The following is a 19188-nucleotide window of genomic DNA, read 5'->3' as shown; positions in this document are numbered from 1 at the left end:
TACCCTATGCCATTGTATGTTGAAAGTATGTCATCTTCTTTTTCTTTTTCTTATATTTATGGTTGTGAGCCTAGCCTTTAACGTCTGAGCCATCTCTTTCTTTTCTTTTCTCTCTTTTTTCCTTTTCCCCCTCACCTTCTTTTTAGAAAGGGGGAGCCTTCCACGCCCCCCCCCAATCTGCCCTGGCACATTAAATTACATCAGGACTAAGCAAATCCTCTTCTTCTGAGACCCAGCAAAACAGCCCAGCTAGGGAAAAATTATCCCAAAGCAGGCAACAGTATTTAAGTCAGAGACAGGCCCCATTCTAATTGCTAGGGGAATCTCATGAAGACCGAGCTGCTATCAGTTACGTATGTGTAGGGAACTAGGTCAAATCCATGCTTGCTTTTTGGTTGGTGGTTTAGTCTTTGTGATCCTCGATGGTCCTTGATTACTTGACTCTGTTTGTCTTTTTGTAAAGTTCTTGTCCTCCTTTGGCCCATCTGTCCTTCCTCCAATGTTTCCACAAGACTCCCTGAGCTCTGCCTAATGTTTGGCTGTGGGTCTCTGCATCTGTTTCAAACCTCTGCTGGGTATAATGTCTCAGAGCACAGTTATGCTAGGTTCTTGTCTGTAAGCATAGTATTGTTAAGTGTCAGGGGCTGGCTCACTCCCATGGGTCTCAAGTTGGGCCAATCAGTGTTTGGCCCTCCTCTCAATCTCTGTTCCATATTTATCCCTGCACACTTTGGGTGGAAGGTTTTGTGGGTGCGTTGTTGCCCCTCTCCCTGCACTGGAAGTCCTGCCTGGCTATAGGAGGGGGCCATTTCAGTCTCCATATCTCCCACTGTTAGGAGTCTCATCTAGAGTCACCCCCATATTCTCCCAGGAACGTACCCTGTCAACTCCCATCAGTTTCCCATCTTTTATCCCAGGCCTCTTACCCCCTCCCACTCTCCATATCTGACCCTCACCCTCTTTTCCCGTCCTGCCCCTTCTCTCACCCAGTTCTCTCTTTTCATCCACTTCTGATGTCTATTTTATTTCCCATTCTGAGGGAGATTCAAGCATCCTCCATTGGGCCTTCCTTGTTACTTCACTTCTTCAGGTCTGTAGGTTGTAGAATGGTTATCCTGTACTATATGACTAATATGCAGTGATAAGTAAGTACATACCATGAATATCTTTTTTTGGGTTTGGGCTACCACACTCAGGATAATATTTTCTAGTTTCATCCATTTGCCTGAAAGTTCAAGAATCTTAGAGATAGACAGAATATGACATTTAAAGATTGTATTAACTTAGGGCTTTTTTTTTTTTTTGACACAGGATGGGTCCGCTCCTGATACCACCTCATTCTACTTCAGAGAGCATCAAAGGCTTCATATGTAGCAAGCTAGCCACTGGGTGAGGGAATGCCTTTTGTCAGTTACAGACAGAATTCTGTCCAGACATGACAAACTGGATGCAGGAGAGTTGACCAAGCTTTGCAAGGCCAAGGTAGCCAAGTCCTTTAAAGTTCCCACTTCACAGAAAAGGCTGTCAAATAGTCTGAGCCAGAGGGAGGAAGATGATGCTCCCGTTTTATAGTAACATTTTGAGGGAATGTCCAGGCAGCTAACTATCTCTGTCATTTCTATATATTTGGAAGCTGCTTGTCTGCACTTCTTATATATTTAGGTAGTATTTATTCCTTCTTGAGTATCTATCTGATAAGGTCGAAGACTAGATAGTTATAGTCCCACAGTTAAACTTAAATTGTTTAGGATGGTAGAAGCGATAGTAAAATACTTTTTCCAAGGATTACCAAATATACTGTTAAGTCCTATCTAATAATTTTCATAATTGTCATATTACATATAACTTAAACCATAGTCATGAGACTAACAAAAACAGAAATGGCACAAAACATGACTTAAAGGTGAAACAAATAGTGTAAAAAAAATCAGCAGGTAGAACAGGCCAAGATCACTGTTTCACAAATGCTATTTTTTATGAATCTAGAATCACTGAGGAGATTATTCTCAACCTTTCTCATGCTGCAACCCTTTAATACAGTTGTCCCTCATGCTGTGGTGAACCCCAACTATAAAATTATTTTGGTTGCTACTTCGTAACTCTAATTTGCTACTGTGATGACTTGTAATGTAAGTATCTGATATTTCTGGCTGTCTTAGGTGACCTCTGTGAAAGGGTTATTTGACCTTCAGAGGGGTTGCAATCTACAGGTTGAGAACCAGTGACCTAGGTGTTCACTGAAGGATACTCCTTTCCATGCAGGTGAGAGTGTTTCCAGAGAGAATTTCCTGAAGCAGGGGATCCACTCTCTATGTGTGCAACAACATCCTAAAGTCTGAGGACTAGAAGGCATGAGCTAAAGGAGAAATCCAGTTGAGCACAAGTGTGCTCCTTTTATGTGTTCTGGGGTGCCACAATGGGAAGAAACTTCTCCATCACATACCCAACTGGCATGAGGCCCTGCCTCATACTAGTCCATAATAGAGAGTCACATGTCCGTGGGCAGAGTCTTCTGAAACCATGAGTCAGAATAAGTATATTGAAAGGGTCTTTTACTCACAAAGAGGAACAGTTGATTAATAGAACGTATGTGATTTTAATCACGAGTCCTGGTGTAGTACAGCATTTAGGAAGAATAAGGCAGTAAGGTGATGAAGAATGAATATAGTCTGAAAGGGATACAGGATCTTCCCAGCAGCAGTTGCTGCAGATGCTGCCCTTTCTCCACCTAGTTTTTGTCCCACCAGTATCTTAGCCATCACTACAGACTCACTTCTCCTTCATCTTCATACCTCCTTCCACCTTCTCGTTGTTCTCAGAGTGTTTTAGCCAGAGTAATTAGCTAACAGAAATAGGACTCCATTTTCTGAGTGTGCTCTTGTTTTGTTTTGATATTATTCTGTCTTATTGGTTTGTGAGAGAGAAGGAGAAAGTGTGGATGTTGGGTAGGTAGATAAATAGGTAGTCAGGATCTGAAAAGAGTTGCAGGAGATGAAAAATATGATTAAATGATGTTGCACAAATAAAAATGTTTTAACCTAGCATTTTTATCTGTGATATACTTGTGGTTGTTTTTTTTTAATTAATATGTGAAGTAAGAGTTCCACTTTATCCTTTGTATTTAGACATTCATCTAGTTGCCCCAAATCTCTTTGTTGTAAATGATTAATTTTCCCCATGAGTTTGAGTTGCTTTTTTGTTATAAGTATGCTACGTGACATATGTGACTTTATTCTGAAACTTAAACTTTATCTCTGTTCCATAGACTACTCTTTCTCCATGTCAGCTCTGACCCAGTAGGAAGTTGTGAAATAGAGACCCCAAGCTATTCAACTTTGTCTTCCCAAGATACTGTGGCCATGCAGGCCCCTCAAGTTTCCTTATGAAGTTTAGGTGCATTAGCCATAGTTCTGAAACAAGGTCCTTTGATGCTTATAGGACAGCCCTGCATGAAAGGGCTTTATTTTGTGGCAATCATCATTGTCACCCACCTTCCAGTTCAGGAACATGGAGTTTCTGTTTAGATACTTTAATTGCTTTTGAAATGGTTTGTATTTATCAGGAAACAAAGACTGGGTGTTTTGTCTACATTGCATCTAAGAATTTTGGTGTTTTTGAGGTTAAAGTAACTGCAATTGTCAAGTCCTTATATCAGAGAAAGGTTTTCTTTTCTTTTAAAGCTTTATTTGATTATTCACTTTACATCCAGTTGTAGTTCCCTTGCTCTTCTCCTTCCATTCCTTTACCCCATTCCCTCTTCTCTCTCTCCTGTCCCCTTCAGGAAAGGGGAGGATCCTCTACCAACTCACTCCAGAACATCCAGTTGCATCAGGACTGAATACTTCCTCTTTCACAGTGTCCTGGAAAGGCAGCCCTGTCAGGGTGAAGTGATCTAAAAGAATGCAGAAGAGATCTTGTCAGAGACAGCCACTGCTCCTCTTTCTAGGGGACCCACATGAAGATCAAACTGCCCATTAGAGACATATGCGTAAGGGGCTTAGGTACAGTTCATGATGGCGGTTGGTTGGTGCGTCAGTCTCTGTAAGCTACCCTTAGCCCAGGTTAGTTGGCACTGTTGGTCTTCTTATGGAGCTCCTGTCCCCTTGAGGTCCTTCTATCCTTGCATCCATTTTTGACAAGTCTTCTGACACCACTCCTGCCCTGACTATTGTTTGTGAGTCTCGGCTTCTGGTTTGCTCCATTTGTGGGTGGAACCTCTCAGAGGACAGCCATGCTTGGCTCCTATCATGTGCATCTTTCTGGGTCTGGGTTACCTCACTCATGATGATCTTCTCCAGGTCCATCCATTTCCCTGCAAATTTCATGATGTCCTTGTTTTTAATAGCTCAGTAGTATTCCATTGTGTAAATGTACCACAGTTTCTTTATCATTCTTCTATTGAGAGACATCTGGGTTGTTTCTAGTTTCTGGCTCTTATAAATAAAGCTGCTATGAGCAGAGTTGAACAAATGTCATTGTTGTATGCTGGAGCATCTCTTATATATGTGCTCAGGAGTGGTATAGCTAAGTCTTGAGGTAGAGCTCCTCCCAGTTTTGAGAAAGCTCCAGATTGATTTTCAAAGTATTTGTACAAGATTGTACTCCCACCAACAATGGAGGTGTTGTTCCTTTTTCTCCACATTCTTGCTAGTGTATGCTGTCACTTGAGTTTTTAATCCTACCCAAGAATCTCAGAATCATTTTGATTTGCATTTCCCCGATGACCAAGGATGTTGAGCATTTCCTTAAGTGCTTCTCTGTTTAGCAATTTACCCCATATTTTAATTGGATTATTTGGTTTGCTGATGTTTAGTTTCTTGAGAAAGTGGGGATCAACCTTGAACTCATTGGCAGAGGAGAGAGTTTCCTGAAAAGAACACCAGCATCTCAGGCTCTAAGGTCAACAATTAATAAAAGGCAAAGGACTCTGTCAACAGAAAAAAGCGGCAGCCTATGGACTGGGAAAAGATCTTCACCAACCTGACACCTGAGAAAGGACTGATATTCAAAATATATAGAGAAAGGGTTTCTCAAGCAGCAGTAGCCACACTCCCACTCCATGAGGCTTTTCTCAGGGAAGCATGTAGAGGAACAGCCCAGGCCAGAGAACAGCCTGCACATCTCCACTTAATGTGAGAAAGAGGGCAAGAGCCTGCCCAGGGCCAGCTTGACATCCTTGTTCCTCAGTGTATAAATAAGGGGGTTCAGGGTTGGGCTGAGGACCGAGTAGAGCACCGAAGTCACTTTGCTTCTTTCTGGGCTGTAGCTGGAAGCAGGACTGATATAGGCACAGAACACAGATGAGTAGTACACAGAGACCACGATGAGATGGGATGAGCAGGTAGAAAAGGCCTTCCTCTTGCCCTCAGCAGAGTGCATGCGCAGGATGCTGGCAATGATGCAGCCATAGGATAGCAAGGTGAGCGCGAAGTTGATGCCTCCATAAAAGGCATCTGCCACAAGAGTCATAACACTATTCATATATGTGGAGCTGCAAGAGAGCAGAAGGAGAGGGGGGATCTCACAGAAGAAGTGGGTGATGACCTTGGGACCACAGAATGACAGTTGTGTCATCAGGCCAGTGTGGACAGATGCATTCAGTGCACAGATGGACCACACACCCATGGCCAGGGCCCCACACAGCTGTGGGCTCATCCTAGAGCTGTAGTGCAAGGGACAGCAGATGGCCACATAGCGGTCATAGGCCATGACTGTGAGCAGCAGCAGCTCAGAAGACAAGGACCACAAAAGGAAGAAGAGCTGGGCCATGCATCCCTTGAAGGAGATGGTGTTTTCCTCAGAGACTAGGCCAGCCAGGGCCTTGGGCAGCACAGACGAGGTGCACACAATGTCCATGGTGGCCAGATTACACAGAAAAAAATACATGGGACTGTGGAGCCCAGTGCTGGAGGTGACCAAAGCAATGATCACAATGTTGCCTATTAGAGCCATTGTGTAGAGGGACAGGAAGCAGCCTATCAGGAGAAGTCTTAGACTGCTGTGCTCTGAGAAGCCTTCCAGCATGAACTCTGTCACTATCGTTTGGTTGGGCCTTGACAGCATGATGTAGAATGTCCGTTTCACAACTGTGTCTGTTGGCTTCTGAGAAAGATTCACAGTTTATTACTGCAACGTCTAGTTTCCGAACTTGAGCTTCTCAAATTTCTCTGCTGTCCAAAAGGGAAGGAGTGAACGTATTTCCTTCATGGAAGCTTCGTGTCTTTTATTGTCTGTAGCACACCATTGGGAATCACTTATATTTCATTTACGTCTATTTCCCGCCTAGCAACTCTCACTCCACTGGTTTGAATCAAGAGGGGCATCTACTCCTCTGTCACCTTGGACATGTAGAATGAGTGAAGCATCTAAGAGCCAGCTTGTGATTTCCTTCTCTGTTACCAGGCAAACCTTGTGTTCTTGGGACAGCGCTTGGTGACACAGCTGTATCCGTTACCTCTTTAGCAGGTATTCTCCACTCTATGACAATTTTGGATGGGCACACTGAGATTACTCTCACACATGCTTCCACATTTCCCACATTTAGCCTCTTAGATTCCCAGGCACTTTGTGTTTTCTGATATTTGGTGTGTCTGCTCTATTACATATATTAACCTAATAATTTTCATTTCCCATGGCCAAGTAGTGATATATTTTCTGAATTCTACTTACTGTGATCTGTTGACTTCTAATGTGATTGGAACTTTCTCAACTCTAACCTACATCAATTCTAACAACTTGGAGAACGTTTCTCAAAACCCAGGCTTCTAAACTCATCACATTTTTTGTGCCTTTTTGTCTTAATTAATTACAGTAACTTCAGAGTCAACATACCTACAGATGAAGTTACTGCCACTGTCTACAGATGTTTTTGTGTAGTTTCAATGTTCTTATGTAGAAGTTCACCCTCAGCTTCCCATTGGTTCAAAATGCTTTGTCTATGGAGCACAGCTCCATCCCTCTGACTTTCTGTCTTGCCTGTAACCTATGGCCTGATAGAGCCCCAGATATCCTGTTTCATGAACCAGAAATGGTGTTCTGCACCCTCCTTACCTCCCTAATCCAAGTGGTCCTCAAAGTGTGCACTACAGCTTTCCTCACATAACTTTTACTCTCAGTGTCTTTAGCTGTTTCAGAATTTCTGGCTTCTTGTTATTTCCAACATTTCCAGTTTCCTTCTCTATCATCTAAGGAGTAGAAACTGTGTACCTTATAATAACTGGCCCTGTCCCCTAGTTAAAACTCACTATGTCTCTCTCCAGTCACCCAGAAAATCACACTCTTTAGCTTGACATAGAGGCCTCATTTGACATTCCACATTGGCCTTTTCCATAGGCTCCTTCATCAGTTCATGTATGAACGCACTCACAGAACATCCCTTTTATAAACCTGTTTATGTCAATTATTTGCAGTACTACTTCCTTTTCAATCACATTTTATCTCATCTATCTTTTGCATATCTAGTTTCCATTTCAAACTAGAGATACACAAATACAGCGTTTACTCTCTGCAACCATGTGGACCGTATTATTTCTGACCATGTCGCTCCTCCCTGTTTCAATTCTATTGTACACAATGGATAATTTGGTATTGCAAGAGGTTCTAGAGGAAAAGAATTACAAAAACATATTACTCTAATATTCTTGGCAGTCTCTGGATCTGGCTAGCTAATTCAAGTAAACCTGAAATTGTGGAATACTCTCCTGATACTATTTATAACATTTTGTGATATTAACTTCCATTCTTAGGGTGCGTTTCCCTCAGAGTACAGTTAATGTTGACCAAGATGGACTGAGCGAGAGGGAAAGATTTAACTCTAATTGAAACCTGTGAAAAACATGTGTTATATTGTAGATTTCTCCTAACATCAATAGCACAACTATAAAAATCTAATTACATGCAAGATAACTGATTTTTAAATGACACACCTAAGAAAAATGATAGACAATTGTAATATATAAGATGATTTGAGGACACAAACATATGTCCACGTACCTATGGACACTTGTATTACAAAGAAGTAAAAACTACATGCTAGAGAAAAGACAGTGCTAATCAAATAGGACATCTAAATGTAGAAAATGAACCTAGCTCCTTATTTCTCAACCTGTACAAGGACCTCAGCATAAGACACAACACCCTGAAAATGACAGAGTAGAAACAGGGGATGGGCTTCAGCTCATTATCACAGAAAGAGCCTTCTGAACAGAATCATGGCAGCAAGGTGCTAAGCTCAATGATTGACAAAGCGGTCCACATGCAGCAATAAAGCTTCTGTACAGAAAAGAACACCACCATTTGAGTGAAGAGGCTGCCTACAGAATGGCAAAAGTTCTTTCCCAACTATACAAATGAGAGTGTTAATGTCTAGAACATACAAATAATTAAAAATTAAACAAGAAGCCAGGTGGTGGTGACGCATGCCTTTAATCCCAGCACTTGGGAGGCAGAGGCAGGCGGATCTCTGTGAGTTCAAGGCCAGCTTGGTCTACAAAGAGAATCCAGGGCAGCCAGGGCTCTGCTACACAGAGAAACTCTGTTTCAAAAATAAACAAACAAACAAAAAAATTAAACAAGAAATCAAACAACCCAACTAAAAATGAGGAATATAGTTAAGTAAAAACTTTTCAGAAAATGAAGCATGAATAGCTAAGAAACATTTCTTTTTAGAAAATGTTCAACATTCTAATCTATCAGAGAAATGAAATTTAAAATCTTTTTTATTTCTAGAAGTTTATTCTTTTTTACATATGCATTTATGTTATCGCACCACATATATAATAAACTACCTACCAGCAAGAAGAACCATGAAAAAAAAATAAGGAAATATATAAATGGTACATTCGTAGTGTTTTGGCTATTTGTATTTGGCAACCTTGAAGAAAATATTTTTTTCTATCTTGGTGAGTCTAAAATTCTTAGTGTAAATCAATATCTCTCATATCTCATCTCTATCAACTTAAATCATCTATCTAGATCTAAAAACATCTTAACCCCTAAACAATTAAGCTTAATTGTAAAACCAAACTATCTGGTCTTCAACCCCTTCAGAGACTTGAGAAGGAATAAAATTAATTACTTGAATAAACAGGAAGTGCAGGCTAGCAGCTTCCAAAGTGAGTGACAGAGACAGTTTGCTGCCTGAACAGTCACCCAAAACTCTCTATAATGTTGGAGCACCATCTTCAGCCTTCTGGCCCAATATATCTGACAGACATATTTGTAAGGTAGGATCTATTGAGGATTTGCCTACCCTGTGTTGGCAGAGTTTGGCCTGCATCCAAGCTTTCCTTTTAAAGGCAGATTTCTGTCTGTTGCAGAAATGAAGACATTTTATCCAGTGGCTTGCTTGCCACATTTGAAGCCATCTCCATAAGGTGGTTCTTTGTTGCTCATCATCTTCTTTGAAGTAGTCTGGGTGTCAACCTGTATTATTGTCAATGAATCCTTAAAATAATAAAAACATCTTTAAATGCCATATTCTGTAGGTCTCTGAGGTTTTTGAAGACCTTATCTAACTATTTTACCTTATCTACCTATAGAATCATATCTATGTGTTAAACCTAGGATGTATATTCTTGCAACATAAATAAACTAGGAATTGACATGACCATGATTTGATCAACTAACAATTAACTTGTGTTATTTAATAACCCTAAACAGTCTGCAGTAACACTTTCAAAGTATTGGAAGTAAACCTTGTATTCTACTTGAATTGTATGGGTGCAATACCTCATATTAGGGTCATATATATATATAATGTGTGAAGAATAATCTTAAATTTGAATTCTATAGCAATGTATTAAAACTAAAATTATTTTGCATCAATGCACTTGAGGAGGGAAGAGCCAGGGTACAGTCATGATCTGAGCAAAGTAGTACCACACTCAAACAGTATAAATAATTCAATGTTTAATAGCTGGGATTCATTCATTCATGCTCTTCTGGGCTTTTATTCGTGGTAATAAGGCTCAATTTCTTTCCATGACCCTTTCACTCACAGGCTTTAATAGCTACTGATGTTTAATCTTCATCACTGGCCTCTCCTGGCCTTTCACAGTGCCATGCCACAGATGCTCTCCATGGCCCCTTCATGCCTTCAAAACCAGTACCACCTGCATGACTCTTACCCTACCATGTTTGTCTGTCAACAGGAGGTGCCTTCTGTGTGCTGACCCTGAGGAAACACTTTCAAGAATGCTTTCCCTCACTGATGGTCTCTTCTTAATCACAGTTAATTCTTCAGGTGACTAGCATCCATTGTCCCAGGAAAGCAAAGGTTTTACTTCAATGGTTCTGGTTTCTTGCTAATCACAGCCAACTGATTCTTCAGCTTTGGCTGACCAGATACTATAGATTCTTCGCACAAAAGTCCCGGTACAGTCTGCTTCACTCTAAAACTTCACAAGCTAGGACTATACTGTCTACATTGTTCTCAGAATTCTTATCTTCCAAGCTCCTGCAGAACAGCTCACTGAGCTCTTAGCACTCAGTGGCTTTTCTAGTCCAAAGTTCCAAAGTCCTTCCTCAATCCTCTTCCAAACAAAATGGTTAGGTCTATCACGGCAATACCCAACTCTTGGTACCAACTTGGCTTAGTCAGAGTTACTGTTTCTGTGATGAAACACCATGACGAAAGTAACTTGGAAGGAATAGGCTTATTTGTCTTACCTTTCCAAATTTTTGTTCACCACTGAAGGAAGTCAGTACAGGAACTCAAATAGGGCAGGAGCCAGGAGGCAGGAGCTAATGCAGAGGCCATGGAGGGATGCTGTTTATTGGATGGCTCATCATGGCTTATTCAGTTTGGTTTCTCATAGAACATACAAATTAGACAGCACAATAAGCAACACTGAAAGCTCTTTGAAAAATCCACATGGAAACCTTCTACAGAACAATATTCTTAAAATATACTCATATACAGATATGAAAGGAACTTATATGGGGTTACCTTATTGTGGGTGTGAGGGATAAAACCGCAATTAGACACCATATGCTACCAAATAAAACTCTTGAACCAGGAATGGGTTACTTGTTTCAGAGACGTTAATCATTGGGTCCCATTGACCCTCAGACATTACAGGCTAGTGTTATTGCTCTTGATTACCCTCCAGAATGTGATGGTATGATCCCATTGTTGGAGATACTACTTAAAATGGATCATAAACATGGAGAAATCAAGTGTGTACTGACCTGAAATCTTCTCTCTTACTTCCTAGTTTTCATAGTTCTGGAAGATGCTATACACATTTACTTGACAGAAAAAAATCATGATCAATTTCACCCAGCTCTGAACTTTATAACCTATAAAACCATGCTGGGCAAGATATGACACATGATGCAATAGTGGCAGAAATGTAATGGGGTGACCAACTACTTCCTAACTGAACTTAAACCCCACTTCGCTATATTAAATCCACGCCTGGTACTCTTAACAAAGCCAAGAACTCGTGGCTACATAAATCACAGGTCTAAGAAAAACCTACTACTGTTTTCCTACTCTAAATGGACATAGTGTTTAAAAGCCTTCTACTGAATACTACTATAGCCATAGATAAGTCCACCATACAACCCTCATCAGAGATGCTTCTTCTTGCAGGAGATAAGAGTTAACAGAAAGGTCTCATACTGGTCAATGTGAACAGGAAAAAAGAACAGGGGTCTAGACCACACCCCTTTCCTCAAGACTTAGAAATATTCATGGATGAGGGGAGGAAAGAATTTTGCAGGATCTAAGATGACTTCATTTAGACAGAAAAATAAGTTGTAGGGCTTTGTATGGTGGAGTGGCTACACTTTGCAAACATCACTTATGCACTTACAAATAACAAGAAGAGAAGAGCTCGAAGCTTGAAAAGACAGAGATGACAAAGTCACAGAAACATAATCATTTACTTCAAATATGCGCAAACATATTGAGATGTCAACCTGTGTCCCATCAACATATGCAGCGGCTTGTCGTTACAGAGAACAGTATTGATTGACAGCATTTATTGTTATCCATCATATCAATTCAGAAAAATACGCCACAGAAAAAACAGTTATAAACAGACAATAGCATGGGTAAGATGTGCAAAATAACAGCTCACTATGATGTTATAAGTATTCATATAGAGGAAAATGTACTTAAAACCTGCTCCATAGCAGAAGATGCACATCTGTGTTACCTTAATTATTGTGACCCGAACAAGAGGGTTATTGGACTTCTGATATTATGAAAATACTCTGCGTCTTCATGGAACTGGGCTACATAAAAGAAAACCTTCCATAAAGCACAAAGTGGTTAAAAATGTAAATCTATAAAAAATATTACTTTCACTTGTTAAGTTTACTTGGCATCAAAGCTATGGTATCTACCTTGAAAATATTCTAAGTGTGTTAGAACAAATGAAATGTATGTTAAATGTAAAAGGAGCTGTGTGCCTTACGGCGAAGAAAGGAGACACTAATAGGAAAAACGGGAGAGAAGGCGTCCTCTGTGGAGTAGGATTATTAGTGGAGAGGTTAGATGGAGACATCTCTTTTGAACAGTGTACCACAATGCTGTTGTCACCTGAAATCCAATGACAACATCTACAAACGTGCATTCACTTAAAAAACAATGAGAGATGAAATGTGAGTGTGTGTCCAGTAGGAGACAGGTCTGAACTGAACACAAGAAAGCATCAGTGCCAAACATTCGGATCAAATCCACATAAACTACAGCGCAAAATAACATGTTCCACATGAGTCCACTGAGGACATTTAGAATTACAGGACATGTCTGAATCCTGATAATCCTTATCACCAAACGAACTAAGAGCTTGTTCATGACCTCGGCATTGACACTGTGGTGACAACCTGTAAGATCCTGTAGTGCCACGGTGAATAAGGAGCACCTTGCCTAGGAGATAGAGACACCATTAGGGCTCTTGTCTGTGAACCCTGAAACACCCAGAACTGGGAAAAAAAACCAGTGAAATCAGTTAGGTGCCAAATTCTGGGATTTCCAAGTCCAAATTGAGACTGGCTAGCGAACTGGAGGAGGCCTTGTTCTTGAAGAACACACGATGGGGAGGGGATTAGAATATCATGAGGATGAATCTGTGATGGGCAAAGGCTAGATTAGACACAGGACTTTCAGATAGTCCCATCTCCCCACAGATTATGTGCGGTTTTCATAAGAAAAGTACTGACTTCACCCTGTGCACCTCATCAGAATCAAACCAGGCATCCCCTACACAGTATAATACTCAGTATTTATACTGAGTTTGTAGGGTAATAATCCTACTCTACATTTGTAGTGTATTTTAGAAGATGAACTACAGAGAAAAGTTGTTGGTAGCGGATCAGTTTGGTAGACAATGACTGCCATCTTACCTGGACTGGACACACAGGACATGCCATATACTGGCACATCCAATAGCCAAACGCCCAAATTTGCTTTTGGAATATTTTGCATGAATAACAGAGAGGATAATGGTACTTCTAGAAAACTCCAGATCAATAATGAGTCTCTTCATACACACTGTACTTGGCAAGCTATGCTATGACACTGTTGCACAGAGGCAAAAATATTAATACATTTCCCAACTGTTTACCAATGCACACTGTGAAGTTATGATGCTATGACACTGTTGCACAGAGGCAAAAATATTAATACATTTCCCAACTGTTCACCAATGCACACTGTGAAGTTATGATGCTATGACACTGTTGCACAGAGGCAAAAATATTAATACATTTCCCAACTGTTTACCAATGCACACTGTGAAGTTATGATGCTATGACACTGTTGCACAGAGGCAAAAATATTAATACATTTCCCAACTGTTCACCAATGCTCACTGTGAAGCAGAGAGGTAGCAGCACCTACGTGAGCCCTCTTTTCTGTAATCCTATTATGCTATTTTTGGAATTTAGCTATGATTGCTAATGTGACCACTTGTGCCTAAGTGGACACAGAAGAATCTAGGATCCAGGTGGGGGGTTTGTGGGGGAGCAAATTCACAACAGCCCCTCATGGCTCCATGTAAGTCAGATCTCAGCCAGGCTGACTTGAAAACCTTCAGAAGCTGAGCCTCAGCCAGGAGCAAAGCAGCTGAGGGTCCTCACCATGGCCATGAGCTGGAGTGTCTGCAGATCCCATGGTCGAGAAGGAAAAATTGGTAGAGGAAGCATCTATGCCTCCAGCACTGTTATCACAGGCACCACCCTCTTGGTGGCATTTTTCTATATACTTAATATTAGACAGCTAATAGTTTCTTTAGGTGAGTCCCAGTTATGCCAGCTCTGATCTTCATCAGACAGGGTAAGGCTAACACCAGCAGGGCTTGTCTGGTGTTTTTAACTCCATGTAAGGTGAAGGTCATTTTCTGCCCCAGAATAGTAGGGTTTGGATAACAGGGTAAGAAAATATCTCCTGTGGCCTTTTCTCACCATTATCTATAGATACAACAGACCAACAAGCCAACATTCAAGTTTTATCTAGTCACCAATATAGATCTTAAATTCATTTAAATTTGTTAGTTTCATTCAGAAAATAGTGGGAATATTATGGATGATGAATGAATAAGTCTTTTTTATGAACATAAAGCAAAAAAAAAAAAAAAAAAACATAAATAAACTCTCTGACCATGATTAAAAGATAGACATTTTTCTGTCTGTGTAATAGGAAATCAAATCTTTCTATAATATTCTGTTTTCTGACCTCTGACCCAGCACTTCATCAAACTCAGGACTCATTGAGAACATGGCTATTATGTGTTTCTGTCCCTCTGTCCTGATTCCCCAAATCTGGAACAATTGCCACCTTTATAGTGGATTACCTTTTGCTTGAGAGTTCCATTGTTAGCCTGCAGATTCTCACAGTGGAAGTTAAACTTTCAGACACCTGCTCCAGTCCCAGTGAACTGAGGTGACACACCACTTCCACAAAATGCCCACTGTGCTGAGCACAGACTTTCCTCTCTTGGAAGGACCAAGTGCCTTGTCCTTCTGAAGCTCTGTATTCCTTTGTGTTGAGTGTCAATCGACCTTCACAAATTCCTGTGATATTTCTGAGACCAGGGCCAGGTGTTTGTCCTGGTGCCTCTTGAGATAAAAACTCAAGGAGAAAGCTCTTAGGATCAATTAAAGAATACTCCTAGCTTCTTGACCCAAGCTCCCTACAGACTGGTGTGGAAGAGGGTGGCCAGGGGATTCTCATAGGTAGGAGCAGCTCATTCTCCACACACCCTCCCCCGTTTAACACTCTTTGCACAGCTCCCAGAATGTCTTGGTATTCTCATGCCCCGTGTGGAAGGTCTCGCCATGGTATAAACTGACTCCTTTGTACACTGCTAGGGGTACTTCATCTGAATTGGATATATGCAATAAGTTTGTTCTTACTATGTTTTATTTCCTATGCTCCTCTTCCTCTTTCTACATCCAAGCCTTCAATATATTGTTATGAATTAATATTCCTTCAGTACTTCCATTCTGTTGGCTACATTTTAAAGTCTTGAGATTATATATATAGAGTTAGCATTATACAGACAGAACAAGTTTTATTTGGTAATATACATGAATATGCATATGTGCATTAGGTAACTATTATTAAATAAAATGTATCCATGGATTTGGAGAAGAAAGAGGGTTGAATATATGAAATGGTTATAAGATAGAAAGGATGGGCAGAAACATGATGATAAAATTATAAAAAATTTAAAGGAAAGCTTTATTCAAAGTTTTATGTGTCATCAGATACTTTATAAAGAAAAAAAATAAGACCATTTTATTTTTTTTTTAGAGACAAGTTTTTATGTGTAGCCATGGCTGTCCTGGACTCACTTTGTAGACCAGGCTGGCCTCAAAATCACATAGATCTGTCTGTCTTTGTCTCCTTGAGTGCTGGGATTACAGAAGTGCAATACCAGGCTTGGCTTAAACAAGACCAATTTAATTATATTTTCTTTAAATTGAAATTTTTTTTCACACAGTGTATTCTGATCCTGGCTTCCCCTCCCCAAACTCCATGCCTTCCCTACCCATCCAACTCTACGCCCTTTCTTCCTCTCTATATTCAGAAGATAGACAGACAAAGAAAAGGCAAATAAAACAAGAAACAAACAAACAAAAAACCCCAGACAACCAGATTCCATAAAAACAGAAATTCAGAAACCATAATATACAAGCAAAAGGCCAGCAAGATAAAAAAAAACACCCAAGAAAAATTTACAGAAATAATATTGAGTTAATTTTTCTCTTGGCCACTTACTGCTGTTCATGGGGCCTACCCATAATTGGGGTATATAAACCTAGTCATACTCTATTGGTGAGAACGAATTTTCCCCGAGAACCCCAAGATTTCTATTTGTTTTCCCATTGTCCAGTTGTGAATGTCTGTATTTGTTGCCATGTATTGCAGGAGGAAGCTTCTCTTATGATAGCTGAGCGAGACACTGATCTGTGAGTACAGCAAAATGTCCTTAGGGGCCATTTTGTTAATACTTGACTTTAGCAGAACTCTAGCATTTGGTGTTCTCCTTGGTCCATGGCTTATTTAGCCTCAGGTTCTTGGCCACACTAGCAGTACCAGGCATGGTTCCATTTCATAGAGTAGATATTAACTTAGATAGTGGTTGGTTACTCCCAACAGTTTTGTGCCACTGTTGCAAGAGTTTAATCATGTAATCAGTTCACCATTATAAATTGAAGGGCTTGTAGCTGTGTGTGGGTCCTTTACCTTTCTTTTTCAAATTTCATGATTTCATACTTATTAATGCATAGAAATATTTCATTGTGTAAATTTACCACTATTTTTATCTATTCCTCCATTTTCAGGTATCTGTGGTGCTCTAAATTATGGGATTTCTGAATAAAGCAGTAATGGGCATGGATTAGTAAATGTCTCTGCAGCAGAATGTAGGGTCCTTTGGGCATATATCCCCAAATGGTAAGCTAGGTCTTGATCTTCCTGAGGACACACCACATTGATTTCCATAGTTTTTGTACAAGTTTGCACTCTTAACAGCAATGGATCAATGTTCCCATCACTCTATGTTCTTTCCAGCACAAACTTTCGCCTGCTTTATTACTCTTAGACTGTTATAACATGAAGTATCAAAGTAATTTTAATTTATATTTCCCTGATAGTCAAGGATGTTGAACATTTCTTTAAGGGTTTCTCAGCCATTTGTATCTCATCTTTTGAGAACTCCCTGTTTAGTTCTGTACCTCATTTTAAAATTGAGTTGTTTTCTTTATGCCCAGTTTTTGATTTCTTCATATATTTTGCATATTATCCCTCTGTCAGGTGTGAAGTTGATGTAAATATTTTCTCATTCATTGGCTGCTATTTTGTTCTATTGATGGCATCTTTATCTTTTTTTTTTTTTTCATTTTTTTTCATGAGAGCCCCACATCAATCCACCTGGCATCTTTGTCTTATAGAAGCTCTTTTTGTTTCATGAGGTCCCATTTGTTAAGCCTGTGTTACTGGTGTCCTTTTCAGAAAGTCTTTTCCTGTACAAATGAGTACAATACTATTCCCTGCTTTCTTTTCTATCAGACTTAGTGTATCTGGCTTGATATTAAGGTACTTGACCCATTTGGAGTTGACTTTTGTGCAGGGTGATAAGAATGGAAGACTAGCACTCTTTTACATGCAGCCATCCAGCTCATTAGCATCATTTGTTAAAGACGCTGTCCTTTTTCCAGAGTGTATTTCTGGCTTCTTTACAAAATATCAGGTGTCCACAGGTGTGCAGATTTATATCTCTGTCTTCCATTTGATTCTATTGATTGTCATATCTGAACACATACTCACACATAGACACACATATAAAACAATGTTGTTTTATTACTATATTTTTGTAGTACAACTTCAGATCAGGGATGATGATATCTCCAGCAGTTCTTTTCTTATTCAGGGTTGTGTTAGCTTTTGTGTGTGTGTGTGTGTGTGTATGTGTGTGTGTTTCCATAAGAAGCTGAATATTGTCCTTTCACAGTGAAGAACTGTGTTGTAATTTTTTATGAGGATTGGGTTGAATCTGTAGATTGCTTTTGGTAGGGTGTTCATCCTCACTTCATTAATCTTACTAATCCATGAACATGAGTGATCTTTCCGTCTTGTCATATCTTCTTCAATTTCTTTCTTCAATATCTTAGAAGGCCTTTTAAGTCTCATATAAGCCTTTCACTTGCTTGGTTAGAATTACCCTAAGATTTTTTTCACTTATTTTTTCTTTTTAAAATTAATTATAATTTATTCACATTACAGCCCAATTGTTATCCTCATGCTTTTATCTTCCAGTTCCCACCCTCTCTCCCCCTTCTGCCCTGTTTCCTTCCCCTAGACCTCTGATGGGGGTCCCTCCTACCTGATTGTCTTGCCACAGCCTATTAGGCCTCATCAGGATAGCCTGCATCCCCTTCTTCTATGTGCCTACAAAGCTGTCTTGCCTAGGGACAGTGAACAAATTGTGGGCACCAGAGTGCATGTCAGAGGTTCAGCAGAAGTGCCCTCTCCCTCTTCCCCTCACAGAGAACCGGCTGTCCATCAGCTACATCTGAACAAGTTCTCTGTATGCATTGTCCTTGGTTGGTGCATGAGTTTATGCAGGTCCCAATTGTGTCCAAATATGTAGGCCTTGATGGTCTCCTAGTGGAGTGCCTGCTCCCTCCTGGACCTTCCATCCTCCCACTGTTCCCTACCGTTCTCAGTGCTTCTCCCAGAGTCCAGGTTCGAGTTCCAGTACTTGGCCTGATTTCCTGCTGTGTGGAATCTCTCAGAGGACATCTATTTTGGACTAATATCCACTCATAAGTGGGTATATACCATGCATGTCTTTCTGGGTCTGGATTTCCTCACTCAGGATAATCATTTCTAGTTCCATCCATTTGCCTGCAAATTTCAAGATTTCCTTGTTATTAGTAGCTGAGTATTATTCCATTGAATAAGTGTTCCACAGTTTCTTTATCTATTCTTCAGTTGAGGGACATCTAGTTTGTTTCCAGATTCTGGCTATTACAAATAATGCTGCTATGAGCATAGTTGATCGAATGTCCTTGTTGTAAGGTGGAGCATCTTTCAGATATCGGTCCAGAAGTGGTATAGCTGGGTGTTGAGCTAGAACTATTTCCAACTTTCTGAGAAACCACCAGATTGTTTCCAAAGTGGTTGTACAAGTTTGCACTCCCACTAGCAATGGAGGAGTGTCCCCCTGT

The 19188-nt window shown here is 40.2% G+C and overlaps 1 protein-coding gene across 1 annotated transcript; it reads right to left on the bottom strand.

The window, feature by feature from the left end:
* Positions 1 to 5127: 5127 nt before the first annotated feature.
* On the bottom strand, positions 5128 to 6063 carry LOC127189055 (olfactory receptor 13A1-like). Its single transcript, XM_051145568.1, has one exon. It carries the CDS (start codon positions 6061 to 6063, stop codon positions 5128 to 5130), a length of 936 nt encoding a protein of 311 aa, XP_051001525.1.
* Between the last annotated feature and the right edge of the window lie 13125 nt (positions 6064 to 19188).

Source organism: Acomys russatus, chromosome 5, assembly GCF_903995435.1.
Source record: "Acomys russatus chromosome 5, mAcoRus1.1, whole genome shotgun sequence".
NCBI classification, from domain to species: Eukaryota; Metazoa; Chordata; class Mammalia; order Rodentia; family Muridae; genus Acomys; species Acomys russatus.
The sequence above is the reverse complement of the archived record's forward strand: the minus strand, read 5'-3'. Positions and strand labels throughout refer to the sequence as shown.